Genomic DNA, 13,402 nt, shown 5'->3' on the forward strand with positions numbered 1-13,402 from the left:
TTATTATATTATCATTCAAAATTATTTTTTTTATAATTAATTTAAATTAATCGAATAATTAACTTACTTGTTTGTTTAATTAAGTATTATAATTTGAATTTTTTTCTTATGTATAAGCATAAAGCAATTTCTTAGCCAATTGCAAGATCTCAAATCTATGATATACAGACACTGACACCGACACGGGATACATCGACACGCGAATTTTAAAATTTTATAAGACACGGAGACACGTATACATATAAAATATAAAGTATTTTTTAAATAAATCATAATGGTATTTTGATATTTTATTGATACTAAAATATAAATTAATTTTTTAATTATTTTTAATATCTTATTTTAATTATATCAAGTATTTAAAATATTTTTTGTTTTAATAAATAATAATACATACTATATCTAAATTTATTTTAAAAACATATGTTAAGAATAAGATTGGACACGCTGACATATGATGGTATTTAGGTGTGTCCAAGCATGTTCGGTGAAGAATTTTTTATTTTTTATTAAGACACGGTTTGGACACAGCAGACACGCATGTCGGACGAGTGTCGGTGAGTGTCGTGTCCAAAATGTGTTTGACATGCGTATACGGCAATTCAGCGAAGTGTCCGTGCTTCATAATCTCAAATAGATCTACTGATTATTTATTGGCCAACCGGATTGGGAGATACGATGGAAAATCAAATATTTTTTTTTATTATTTTGGTTGGTTTCAATTTGGAGGCCAAGAGGCCCAAAATAAAAAGACTAACCAGAAGCGTGAGGAGGCCCATCCCATTTGTTTAAGTATCCAATATCTATTATCAAGGCCCAATTAGAAGTGACAAAAAAAATGCCCAATTTGAAGCCTTAATTGGAATTAAATTTGGTCAAGAACGCGTAAGAAGTATTTTATTCCAACCTAAACAACAGAAACTATATATCTAATATAATTATCTATCTGTTTATGAATCGTGATAGATAAGTTAACCTTGGTCTACACAAATAAAACCATAACACCTCATTGAGATAACAAAAAGAATTGTCTTCGTCAAAAGAATGTTGATCTTGAAAATTTGACAAAATAACAAAAAAAATTGACACCGCCATGGGGATGATGAAACGTATAATTAATAGGACGATTCCACACACAAAACGGTCAATAGCAGCCATTGGACTCACTCAAAATCATAGCATTCATGCAACAAAATTGCACCACGTACCATACATGCATAGTTGAAGATTCAAGCCTCAATTTCTATATATACACTAATGCACATTAATTGCTACCACGTACTTCACTAGCTAGCTACCATAGCAACATTATTTTAGAAAGAAACAAAAATCATTCACTAATTTCACCAACAATGGCGAGTATTCGTGTTGTTGCTCTCTGCCTAGTTAGCTTTGGATTCCTTGTTTGTGGTACGTTTTAAAGTTCCAATCACATTTTGCATTTTTTTTCTTCCTTCTATATGTCTCATTTCTACATGCCTATAATGTTAGATATATGTCTATGTTAATATGTCTTTATTGTCAAATTTTGTATGAAATAAATTATATATGGTGGAAAAAAGTTTAATATTATCAACATTATTGGTCTATTTATTTAATGATATATAGTAAAGGGAAGCCATATAAACCATATATGCTAAAATTAAGACTTAATTTTAGTGCATAAAATTTTACATATTCATTCAATAACATTTATTTTTTAATATGAAAACTTATGTAATAAATATTATAAAAAATAATTATTTTATTGATGTAATACTATTTCTTATTATGTTATTATTTTATGTAATAAATATTATAAAAAATAATTATTTTATTGATGTAATACTATTTCTTATTATGTTATTATGTATATTATTAATAAATAAATGTATTAATATCAAGCTCTTGATTTTTGTTTTGTATGCAGTGATTGAAGGAATTCCAATTACTATCACAAACAATTGTCCATACACTGTATGGCCAGGATCCCAAGCTAACCAATATAGTCCACAGCTACCAAAAACTGGTTTTGAATTGTTGTCTCAAAAATCCGAGTCAGTCGACGTCCCGGCCAAATGGTCCGGAAAGTTTTGGGCCAGGACAGGATGTTCGAACAATAACGGAGTGTTCTCCTGCGCCACTGCAGACTGTGGCAACCACGTTGAATGCAATGGCGCTGGAGAAGCCACACCAGCATCTTTGATGGAATTTACAGTAGACACCAACGGTGATCACGATACTTACGATGTTAGCAATGTTGATGGATTCAACATTCCTTCTTCAATTACACCACAAGGTGGCACCGGAACTTGTAAAGTTGCAAGTTGTCCGGCCAACATTAATGCTGCTTGTCCGAACGACTTGCAATTTAAAAGTTCTGATGGAAGTGTTGTCGGTTGTAAGAGCGCTTGTGTGGCTTTTGGTAAGCCGGAGTATTGTTGCTCCGGGCCTCAACATAACACATCACAAACTTGCCCTCCATCAAATTACTCCCAATTTTTCAGCAATCAATGCCCTAATGCTTATAGCTATGCTTATGATGACAATAAGGGCACTTTCACTTGTTCAAAGCCTACTGCTTATGCTATCAAATTATGTCCATAAATTTGTAATTTGCTTAATTAATTCCTAAATAAGAGGGACACTATGTATTATTAATAGTATGGTTATGCCTTATTTTTTTCATCACTTGGTGAAAAATAAGTGCATATATTATATAGATATACCATTCTAGCGTGTATGTTGGTGAATAAAACACAATCACACTTGTTGATTGTAATGGTGATTTGTCTCATCCAATAAAGTTTAATTCTTTTCTTTTCTTTTCTTTTTCTTGTTACTTTCTTTCCTTTGACTAACTCTTTCTAACTCATCCCATTTATAATAATCATTCCGTTTATTCATTCCCTCTAAACACTTTTTATTCATTTCTTTAATAAATATATCACCATTTTCAGTGAATTTCATATATACACTACAACAATTTTGAGCTATTGTAACATATAGTATAGATAACACTTAAAAAATATTGTATATAATAATCAAAAACAACTTTTAAAATTTATTGCAAAAGAATAAGGCTATTGTAACTCTTTATTAACTAACGTGTCATAAGCGTTCTCTTTGATCAATTAGAAAACATGTAAAAAGCGTTACTTTAGTAAATTAATCAAGCAATGGTCTTCATATATTACCCTTTACGAAGGATGCTTTTAAATTTTTAATAGACTCTCATTATAATCGTTGCCTAAAATAATTCAATATTTTCTTTTAAGCAGCACGGCATACATTCATCACGTGGTTCACTCCTGCTACTAAATCGTGATACTCTTCCTTCTTCTTCTCTGTTGTCCTTGTTGTTGTTTTCTCTTTTTGCTGCTGCTGTTGTTATTGTGGTTTGAGGAGCGAAATTCGATCTCATATGCTTTGTTCATGTTGTGGCTCGCTTCTATTTACCTCATTTGTTACCGAATTCAGCGATTTCTTCACCGCCGTTAGGGATCGAGCCTTCGAGTTTGTCCTGGAAGGTTCTTTCGAGTGGATGCTTGCTCGGGCGGCGCGTGTGAGTTTCATGGTTGATTGCAGAGGCGCGTTGGTCTCCGATCTCTCCCAGACGAACGCTTGGACGGCGTTCAGAATCAAAATCATGAATAACCTAAATCCCTAACCCCAACCCTAACACAATTTTCCCAATTTCACAACACTGATGTGCGCATTCTACGTTTCTCTCTGCTCTGCCGAGTTCTACTCTACTCCGCCGTGTTCTTTTGCTCCGCCGTGTTCTTCTCCTCGCGTCGAGTTCTGCTTTGCTCCACCATGTTCTTCTGCTCGCGCCGAGGTTTGCTCTGCTCAGCTATATTCTTTTGCTTGCACCTTGTTCTTCGTTCTCTCGCGCTGAGTTCTGCTCCACTCCTCCGTATTCTAAATTGGGAGAAGTAGCTACTTATGCAAAAATAGTGAGAAATGTGACCTTGTTTTTCTTTTCCTTAATGTTTCAGAAATTTCATGTAACTTAATTAGATTACAGTAAGGCCATCTGCAGATAAATGTGAGGTATGTTCCTTTTGTCTTTAAATATGTCATTTAATTTTAAGTTTAAGAAATTGGAGAATAAACTCTCAGTTGCTGCTATTTTACAGGCAGAGTTGTTAAGCAAGAAATATGAGGAGAAGGACAAACATTGTAGCGGAAATAACATCCAAATTGATTGTTGAAGAAGCTAAATTTCGTGATATACAGGTAATTAGAAATTTGCATTATTATTTGGCAAATAGTAAAAGGATTTTAGGGAAGAATGAATTGTTATTAGCCTTGCTTAATGGATGTAAAGGTAATTATAAAGGTAAGAAGAATGAGATTTTGCAGTGGGAAGGGAGAGAAGAAAAGGATTTTTCTGTGGTCTGAGGTTCTTCTTGTGAGGATTTTGCTCCTACTTAATGTGTCTACTTGAAGAGCTTTTGTTTTTAGTAATTGACTGTGTGGGATTGGCTTGTTTTTTTCTAGTTTTGAAATTTTGCTGAAAATGAAGCTTTCTTCATCTGATTTTTGTCCTCCACCCCTGGAAGGTATGTTATGTATACACTCTTGCTTGCATATTCTTCCTTGTTCATCTCCCTTTCTATTCTCCACTGTTTTGGAGCTAGTTATTGTTGCATACCAGTGTTAAGGGGGTGAAAATGCTATTCTCTTTTAGATCTTGATGGACTTTGGTTGCTGAGAATTTTGTGTATATAATCATATGGTTACAGAAGAAAAGAGGGACTGCACGGGGTTTCAGTTTAAGCCACCTGGGTGTTGGGTTCCACTTCCATGGTTGAAGGTGGTCAAGTTAGCCATCTTCACATGCTTCTTGTGTTCTGCACTCTTCCTCTTAGTTGTCTTGTTTTGTCTTTACCTTTATTTCACTCAATTCTTTTACTTTCACAATTAAACTTTATTAATACCTACAATTTTCCATATCTTGACTCTCAATATCTATTTACTTTGGTATTCTTCAACTAAATGACTTTATCTATTAATACCTACAATTAAACTTAATGTCATTTCCAAAACAGATTGTGAAAACAAGTTTTTGAATAAATAATAGATCTATAAACTATCTAAACAAAATTAACTTTATTTATTACTTTTCTTTTTGGGGTGTCAAGAAACAAAATTAACTTTTAATAACATCACTTTAGAAATAGTGAGGAATTGATGGGAATTGGGGATGGTATTTGTCGCCAAAAAAGATAGTGCAATTCTCAAAGTCTTAGAAGTCATTTATTAAAAAGAAATCTTAACAAAACATTATTGTTCTTTCGTAGGCATGCGTTGGTTTGCTTAGGTTATGCAATAGCCATTAACTAGGGAAGGTCATTTCGAAATAGTTTTGGAGAAAAGCATATGATTTTATAACATATGAATGATTTTGATGGACTTTCATATGGTTACTTGAGGGCATTTGGTTACAGGAGAAAAGCGCGTTTTGGATTCAGAACGTTGGCATGCATGTGTTGGTCCCTTTGTTTCTTTACCAGTTGTTGGAAGCTGACTTGTGTACTTTCCACAAGGTCACAGTGAACAGGTAAGATTGTGATGTTGGAAGTTATATGCCTAAGTTCTTTTAGTTTATGTCTAAATTCTAAACTATAAAATAATAATAAGAATCCTTAGTTTTAGATGCTAGTTTGTTTGATTACTTGGACTTGATGAGTTACATGCATGCATGAATTGTTTGATTTTAATTATAATTAATTTTAGGTGTTATCTTTTTTATCTTGTTCTGCACCTTGTTGCTATACTGTAACTATTATAAGTTGTAACTATTTTATCTGTGTTGGTTAGTTCCAACGCTATAGTCAAAGAATGTAGGTTTTGTAAGTGCTTATTTGGATTTGTTTGCATGTCCCTAATGGATATTTGGTATATGAGTTATATAGAAACTGAAACTGGTTAGAATAATCATGCTTCTCACTATATTGTGGAACTAAAAATTAATTCATACATAAAAGATTTTCGAGATTTTTGAGCATATTTATCTGATTATCATCATTCATTTCTGTTTAATTTTCAACACAATTCATCTCATCTTGTTGCTTTCTTCTTAATGGGAGGACCTTAAACCTCTCTCTCTCTGTTCTTCGCACTGTGTTGGTTACTTCTCTCTGCATTTTGGGTTTGTCGCTGTTGGCGTCTCCATCGTGTTCGTCGCTACTCACCTCGCCTCGCCGTTGGGTTCGTCCCTGCTCGCGTCGCCATCTGTTCATCGCTGCTCGCATTTGAAGCTTCTGATTTTTGGTCTTCTCGCTTCCAATTTTCTCATCGCCTTCTGCTCTCAGCGTCTTCTTGGCTCCTAGCTGGGTGCTGATCTGCTCTGCACCGTCGTGTTGCATCACAGGTAGGCTCCTTGCTCTGTTCTATTTTCTTATGGCTAAAGTTGATGAGAAATTTTGGTTCTGCAATTTTTTCTTTGATGAGAAATTACTGCTTAATTATTTCTGGTCCTGTAAAATCACTACAATGTTTCATTGTTATGATATATTTATCTGCCTCTGATTTAATCACTAAATGATGGCAATTTTAGGGCTTGGAATTTAATTATTGTTGGTGGAATCTCAATTTGGAAAGTTAACAGTGGATTCATTGTTATTGTAGGTGTTGGAGTTGGTTGGGAATTCTTTCAGTTCAATTGAGTTAGCGCTAAGTTTTTCGCCATGCTTCCAATTACGTTCACTTCTTTTTTTTTTCTGCTTCTCTCTTTTTGCAAATTTTGTAGGTTTGCTTTCATAGCTACAATATTTGCAAATTCATCTCAAGAGCCATTTACAGGCATTTCCCTTTATTCTTCTTGCTTTCACTCATTCCAAATATCATGGACTTCTTTTTTTTTACCAACATATTTTTTGTGTTTTTCTGGTCATTGCAGAAATATAGACTTGGGAAAAGCGAACCACAACTTGAAATCTGTTCTAGCAACAACAAACATGAAGGTAACTTGGTTATGGTTTCTCAGTTATTATAACTTGTTCTGATGAATGATCATTTTTCTCCGTTGGTGCAAATTGCAGAGAAATGAACAACAGTAAAAGTCCTTGTAGCAGCAGGGAAGAAAGTATTGGAACACAGAATGAGATGACTGAGTAATAATTATAATAGTTAGAAAATTGATCAAACTAGTTGAATGCTTTAGTAATTGGTATCAAAAATTTCATTGATCAAATGTTTTGTTCAACAGAAGCATGCAAATTGCTGAGGCTCTCCAAATGCAAATGGAAGTGCAGAAGAAACTTTATGAGCAAATTGAGGTAGGTAGCTAAATTAAAATTGAAGCATAACAAGGATATGTTAAAGATCAATATGGATAATGATTTGTCAGGTGCAGAGACAATATGCAAGTGCTATTGCATGCACAGTTTCAACAAAAATTGGAACCAGTTTTGAGTCTGAATCATGATTCAGTGTATGCAAAAAAAAAAAAGGTTGTAACATGTGGGAAGTGGGGACCACCTTGAAGGTAATGAATCTTTCTAAATAGTTTGATACCATGAATTTTGTTACTCAATTCTAAGACTAATCCAATGGTTCAATAGTGCTTGGTCAAAGCAATCCATAAGATCTTGTCTCCTTCAATTCTCTTTTGGGAAATATTTTTTGTAATGAAAAATTTACTTGCAAACAAGTCATGTATGCATTTATTTTTATTTTTGAAAATTTAAAATTATAAAATTCACTTAAAAAGGATTAAAAGCTTTATAATATCCCATTCTTATATACTTTGTTTCCATTGTTGAAATTGTTTGGAAAAGAATAATTTTCAAGTATTGCTGAAGTCAAAATTTTATTATTTCTGCTAGCCCTTATTTATTGCCCTTTGTCTGAAATTTTCTATAGCACTGGATATAATGATGATCTCCCTTCTCTTCTACATTCATTTCTACAGCCCTTTATCACGGCAAGATCTTGTTAGTTAAAAAATAACAATGGAGAAGAGACAGCTTCCTGAAGCTGATGAAAAAGTTTCTTAACTTGATACTTTGATATGCTCAATTATACTCTTGATTCAAGTTACATTGATGAGTTGCTTATTATAATTTTTCAGTTTTAATGATAAGTTGCTTATTTTTTGTTGTGTATTATTTGCAGATTTAGCATATAGGACAAGTCAAGCATGGATGGATATAAAATATGCAAGTAGATTGACATCTTTTTAATAAATATTAATTACTATTTTGTTATGACAATTATTGTTAGACAAGAATTTTATTATTTTGTTGAGAATTATTGATGAACATATATTTGAAATACTAATTGAATTTTTTAATATCTATTTTAATTAGAATTTTATTATTAGTTATTTTGTCTCTTTTATAATTTTTTTCTATTGTGCACAAATTTATTTATTAATTAAAATAATTACACATGTATGAACAAAAAAAGTTATTGTAAATTTTATATTTTTGTATTTTTATTACAAAAATAATTTTTATTTTTATCAAAAGGGCAATCCTTTTATTAGTCGCATATTTTGAATATTAGACAACACTTGTATGGTTGCATATCCAAAAGAAAAAGCAACACTTGAATAGGTTGCATATCCAAAAAAAAAAAAGCAACACTTGTATAGGTTGCATATACAAAAGAAAAGGCAATACTTTAAAGGGCTACATATTCAAAACTAATAGGCAACACTTCAAAGGATTGCAAATTCTAACTTATAAGCAACACGTAAAAGAGTTGCATTTTATTGCAAATAGGCAACACTTTTTAGTAGTAACCAAAATACGAGAGAAGAGACAATACTGCAAAAGTGTTGTCTCAAACACACTTTTGAAGTATTGTTGTTTTTCAACCAAAGACAACACTTACCAAGTGTTGCTCTCAAAAGCGTTGCTTTTGAAACAAAAAAGTGTTGCCTTGATCTAAGGCAACGACTGCATATGCAACGCCGCCCAAAAACGTTGTCTTGGGTCCAAAAGTGTTGCCATAGATCAAAAGCAACATTTTAGCAGCTTTTAGGCAACACTTTTTAAATTTTGCCTCAACCTGAAAATGTTGTAGTGATATATATATAAAGAATTACCAATAATTGAAGTAAATACCAATAATTGATATTCAACTTTTTTTTCTAAAATATCATCATAAAAAATTAATTAAAAATATATTTATTTTTCTAAATACTTTGGATAATAACTTTTTTCTATTTAAAAATTTCATATAATAAACAACTAAAAATTCTGATTAATAGACATCACTACAAGACACACGAAAAATTGCGACGGTTTTTTTGGGGATTGGCGGCGATTTTTAACCGTCCGCAAAATGGCATACCAGCGGTTCGTTAACCATTGCATATTAGGAGGTGGAGATTTGATCACAACCGCCGCAAAATAGAATTAGTTTATTTGCAGCGGTGTAGAACCGCTGCGATTTGGCTTAGAGGTTTTTTAAAAAAATTGCAGCGGTTTACAAATCGCTGCAATTTTAAAAGCAGTTTAAAAAAATATATATTGCAGAGGTTTATAACCCCCACAATTTTCACATTTATATTAAAAAAAATTGGCTTCATAAAGCTACTCAATTATATTGTTTCTACATCTAGACAAACACAAAAATAAGAACAAACTAAAAAAGGCTAAAATATCACAAGTAAAGTAATAACAAATTTAGTAATGACCCTATTAAAGATCCAAATTAGATAATACACTAGCAGCTTGATTCATCTAGCAAGTAGCAACACAAAATCTATAATTACAGGAATTTTTAACCATTGCTAACTTATTTTAATGCACTATAATCTATGTTGAATCTCTGCTCACTTTTTTTCTTTACTAAGAATAACAAAGTTATATGGACAAGTACTAAAATATAAACAATTATTATTTATGAGCTTGTTCATCATCTGAATATACTGAAACATATATAAATATAAAGCAAGATGAAAGATTTATCCCATGGTGCACATTACTCCAAACCGAATGCACTACAAATATAATATCAGTTTTTGTGGTGAAGTCCTTTATGCCAAGCAGACCTTTAAGCTGTTGCAGTGCAATAGTAATGGCAGCTCCGATGCGTTGGCTAGCTGGAACGAAAACAAGTGATTATTACATATAAAATTCGTGCCTTGAAAGCCTAAAAGCATCCTAGGGGAAATGAAGTCCTTTACATCCAATTTCATCCCTCAAAATGATAGAAAATAAAAAAGAATTATCATTCAACGCTCTAACAGATTCCTTCCCTTCTAGACTATGTTTCTCAAATAAGAATTATTTAGATCAAGAAGTTCTCATTTCTTACTGAAGTAAACCTTAAGAAACAAGAGCTAGAGACAAAAAGTGAAAGAACACACGCAGGTAAGCATTTTTATATAAATAGAAAGTCATTAGCAGCGCCTGTTTATTTATTGGGATGGAGTTGGATCCCTTTTCACATTATGCCTCATAATGCAAGAAACAAAAGCACATATCCTAGATGTACGTGTGAATTGAGTTTATGAAAGGAAGGGACAGGTTAGAACATTCCCTTCCCCTCTAAAACCTAAACTAATAAACACACCCTCAAATGTTACAGCACCCTCTGACAAACCCCAATTTGAGGTTTTATCTTGTGTTAATTTCAGGGGTTTTATCAATGATTCCACACACTTTCTATATGAAAATACAAGATTTTGCATTCCTTCCCTAGTTTTGCCTCATGAATGAAAACATGCTTATTTTGCACTAAAATAGATACATTTCTAATCTTCTCTTGATGCCATTCGATGCCGTGACTTGTGTGTTAAGTGGTTTCAGGATATAGAGTAGGAATGGGCCGAAAGAGAGAAGGAAGACAGGTACAAAGGAAGGAAGCATGAGGATTAAGCTTTGGAAATTTCCGCATGGGCGCGTGCGCGCACCTGGCGCGCCCGCGCGGATTGAGCAACGTGAAGCCAAAGCCAAGAGCCAAGTCACGAGCCGGCTTGAGAAGCGGCTAAGCCAGGATCTTCATGGGCGCGCACGCGTACATCACGCCTCCGCGCACATTAAAAGACGTCTCAACGGCGCGTGCGCGTACCTTGCGCGTGCGCGCCGATTTGCAAATATGATTTTTTAAGAAGTCACGTGACTTAGGCGTGGAGGCAGTTAAGGATCCCACTTTTGGAGAAACACCTTGGCGGGAAAAGCTTAAGAAGACCAAAGGAGCAAGGGTTAAGGACAATTTTTTAGTTCATTTTCTAGATTTAGATATTTTTTGAGAGGAGTTAGTTACACTTTTTGAGGAGAAGAAGAGGGAGATTCCAAGCTTCATTAGGGTTCATCCTCCTCTAATTTCTGAATTTTCAATGATTTTTTGGTGAGATCCACTACAATTCTCACTCCACTTTGTTCATGTCATAGATTTCCTTCTCTAGTTTCAAGTAGTAGATGCAATTGATCAATTCTCATAGATCTAGAATTCACTTTGTAATTTTGGATTTTGTCTCCATTTTCATTGCTACTCTATGAGACTTGTTGTTAGATCTTTGTGTTGCAATACTTTCAATTCGACTTTCCTTCTCATTTTGCTATGACTTTCCTTATTGCTCATCACATGTTTGATAAAATGACAACACTAGCTATGGAGTAGAATTTTCACACTTGGCATAGGGTTTGGTCCTTGGAAGAAGTTGAATAGTTGTATCAATAGTTGATTGAGAATTAGGGATTGCTAGTTGGCTTGGAGTGCACTAAAGCTAGGTTCACATAAGGTGAAGCTAGGACTTGTGACTCAAGTTGATTGCTTTCATTTGACTTCCCTCTATACCTAGGGGTTAACTAAATGGAGCAAGGCTTAATTGTTGTCAACATTGAATGGACTATAAGGATAGAATTTCTAATGCCAACCCTAAGCCAAGTCTTTTGATAATTGATTGTTTGTTTCTCATTGCTTTGCTAAAACCTTCAAAGAATTCCAACAAGGCTTACTAAATCAATAAGAGGCATACTTTGGCAATTCCAAGGGAGAACGACTCGGGAGACAAGTACTCTCGGATATAGATTGTAGATTTGTTTGATGAAGGATTTTGCGTCGGTTTAGACTATACTACGATTGATCATTTGATAATTTCTATACCGGCAAAAAAAATTCATTTGTCAAAATGGCGCCGTTGCCGGGGAGTTTGCTTAGTGTGCCATGTTATTGTTTTGGATTAAGCGTGTATATATGTACATAGTTGCACCTCATTGTAAATTGCTCAATTGACTAACTCCTCATCGTTACAATGAATTCCATTTCCCCTTCATTGCATGACGCGTTCACAACCGAATCCGAGCTTAGCCCCTTTTGATCCGGAAATAGAACGAACTTTGTTTCATATTAGACAAGCTCGGAGGCGGCTAAGATTTGGAAAAGGTGAAGAGGTTTTCACCACCTCAACCACCTTACTAGAAGTGAACATTGAACCGTCACTCAAAGAAGGCATTAATCATACTCCCATCATTCTCACTAACAATTCTTCTTTTGTTTTAGGTACTAATACCATGGACGCTCCAAGGAGAGTTACCATCAAGGAAGCGGGTGCACCGGATTATGTCCTTCAACCCCTTCATGTAACTCACCCCAATTTGAATGCGAATTTTGAGTTGAAGACCGCTTTGATCAATCTCCTACCCAAGTTTCATGGGCTTCCCGCACAAGACCCTATTCGACATCTCAAGGACTTCCACCGCATATGCTCGACTACTAGACGGGAAAGTTCCGATGAAGTTGCTATATGGTTGTTTGCTTTCCCTTTCTCTCTTGAGGACAAGGCCAAAGAATGGTTCTACACCCTCTCTAGTGAAGTTACCTCCGATTGGGACCTACTTAGAAGGGGGTTCTTGGATAAATTCTTGCCCCCGGAAAAGATGGATAGGCTAAGGAAGGAAATGTCTTGTATTGTGCAAGGTGAGACGGAACCACTCTATGAGTATTGGGAACGGTTTCGCAAACTACTAGATGCATGCCCTAATCACATGCTCGACACTCAAGTATTGCTTGGATACATATGTCAAGGGATGCGAGAGCAAGATAGAACTCTCTTGGACACTTCTAGCAATGGTTCTTTGTCCAAATATAAAACCGCGGAGGAAGCATGACAACTCATTATTGACTTAGCCGAATCCAATCAACATATGAGGCGAAGAGTCAACCGTCCAAGGACCGTGAACGAGGTATCAACTAGTAGTGAAGCTACCGCTCTAACTCAATCCTTGAATGAGATGACATCCGTCTTGAGGCAACTCCAATTGAACCAACAACAACCACAACAACCTCAATCATATCAACAACAACCTCCACCATCTCAACAACACAACCAACAACAATTGGTCCCTCAAAGAGTATGTAGCATTTGCTCTTGCTACTCTCATCACACGGATGAATGTCCAAGCCTTCAAGAAGACAACACTTTGGCGGCCACCCATAATTTCTATGACCGCCC

The 13,402-nt window shown here is 34.5% G+C and overlaps 2 protein-coding genes across 2 annotated transcripts; both read left to right on the forward strand.

Annotated features, from left to right (window-relative positions):
• Positions 1,260-2,804, forward strand: LOC107626449 (thaumatin-like protein 1b). Its single transcript, XM_016329329.2, has 2 exons — positions 1,260-1,410; positions 1,910-2,804. The coding sequence occupies exons 1-2, from the start codon at positions 1,353-1,355 to the stop codon at positions 2,584-2,586; spliced, it is 735 nt and encodes a 244-aa protein (XP_016184815.1). The 5' UTR covers positions 1,260-1,352; the 3' UTR covers positions 2,587-2,804.
• LOC107628068 lies at positions 4,554-7,417 on the forward strand. Its single transcript, XM_016330876.2, has 4 exons — positions 4,554-4,801; positions 5,436-5,548; positions 7,199-7,268; positions 7,340-7,417. The coding sequence occupies exons 1-4, from the start codon at positions 4,721-4,723 to the stop codon at positions 7,415-7,417; spliced, it is 342 nt and encodes a 113-aa protein (XP_016186362.1). The 5' UTR covers positions 4,554-4,720.

This window comes from Arachis ipaensis, chromosome B02, assembly GCF_000816755.2.
Source record: "Arachis ipaensis cultivar K30076 chromosome B02, Araip1.1, whole genome shotgun sequence".
NCBI lineage: Eukaryota > Viridiplantae > Streptophyta > Magnoliopsida > Fabales > Fabaceae > Arachis > Arachis ipaensis.

Coding starts and splice junctions, on each gene's coding strand:
- LOC107626449 (XM_016329329.2), top strand. CDS start 1,353: ATGGCGAGTATTCGTGTTGTTGCTCTCTGCCTAGTTAGCTTTGGATTC. Junction 1,411..1,909: donor CTTTGGATTCCTTGTTTGTG/GTACGTTTTAAA, acceptor TTTTGTATGCAG/TGATTGAAGGAATTCCAATT.
- LOC107628068 (XM_016330876.2), top strand. CDS start 4,721: ATGGTTACAGAAGAAAAGAGGGACTGCACGGGGTTTCAGTTTAAGCCA. Junction 5,549..7,198: donor CACAAGGTCACAGTGAACAG/GTAAGATTGTGA, acceptor TTTGTTCAACAG/AAGCATGCAAATTGCTGAGG. Junction 7,269..7,339: donor AACTTTATGAGCAAATTGAG/GTAGGTAGCTAA, acceptor ATGATTTGTCAG/GTGCAGAGACAATATGCAAG.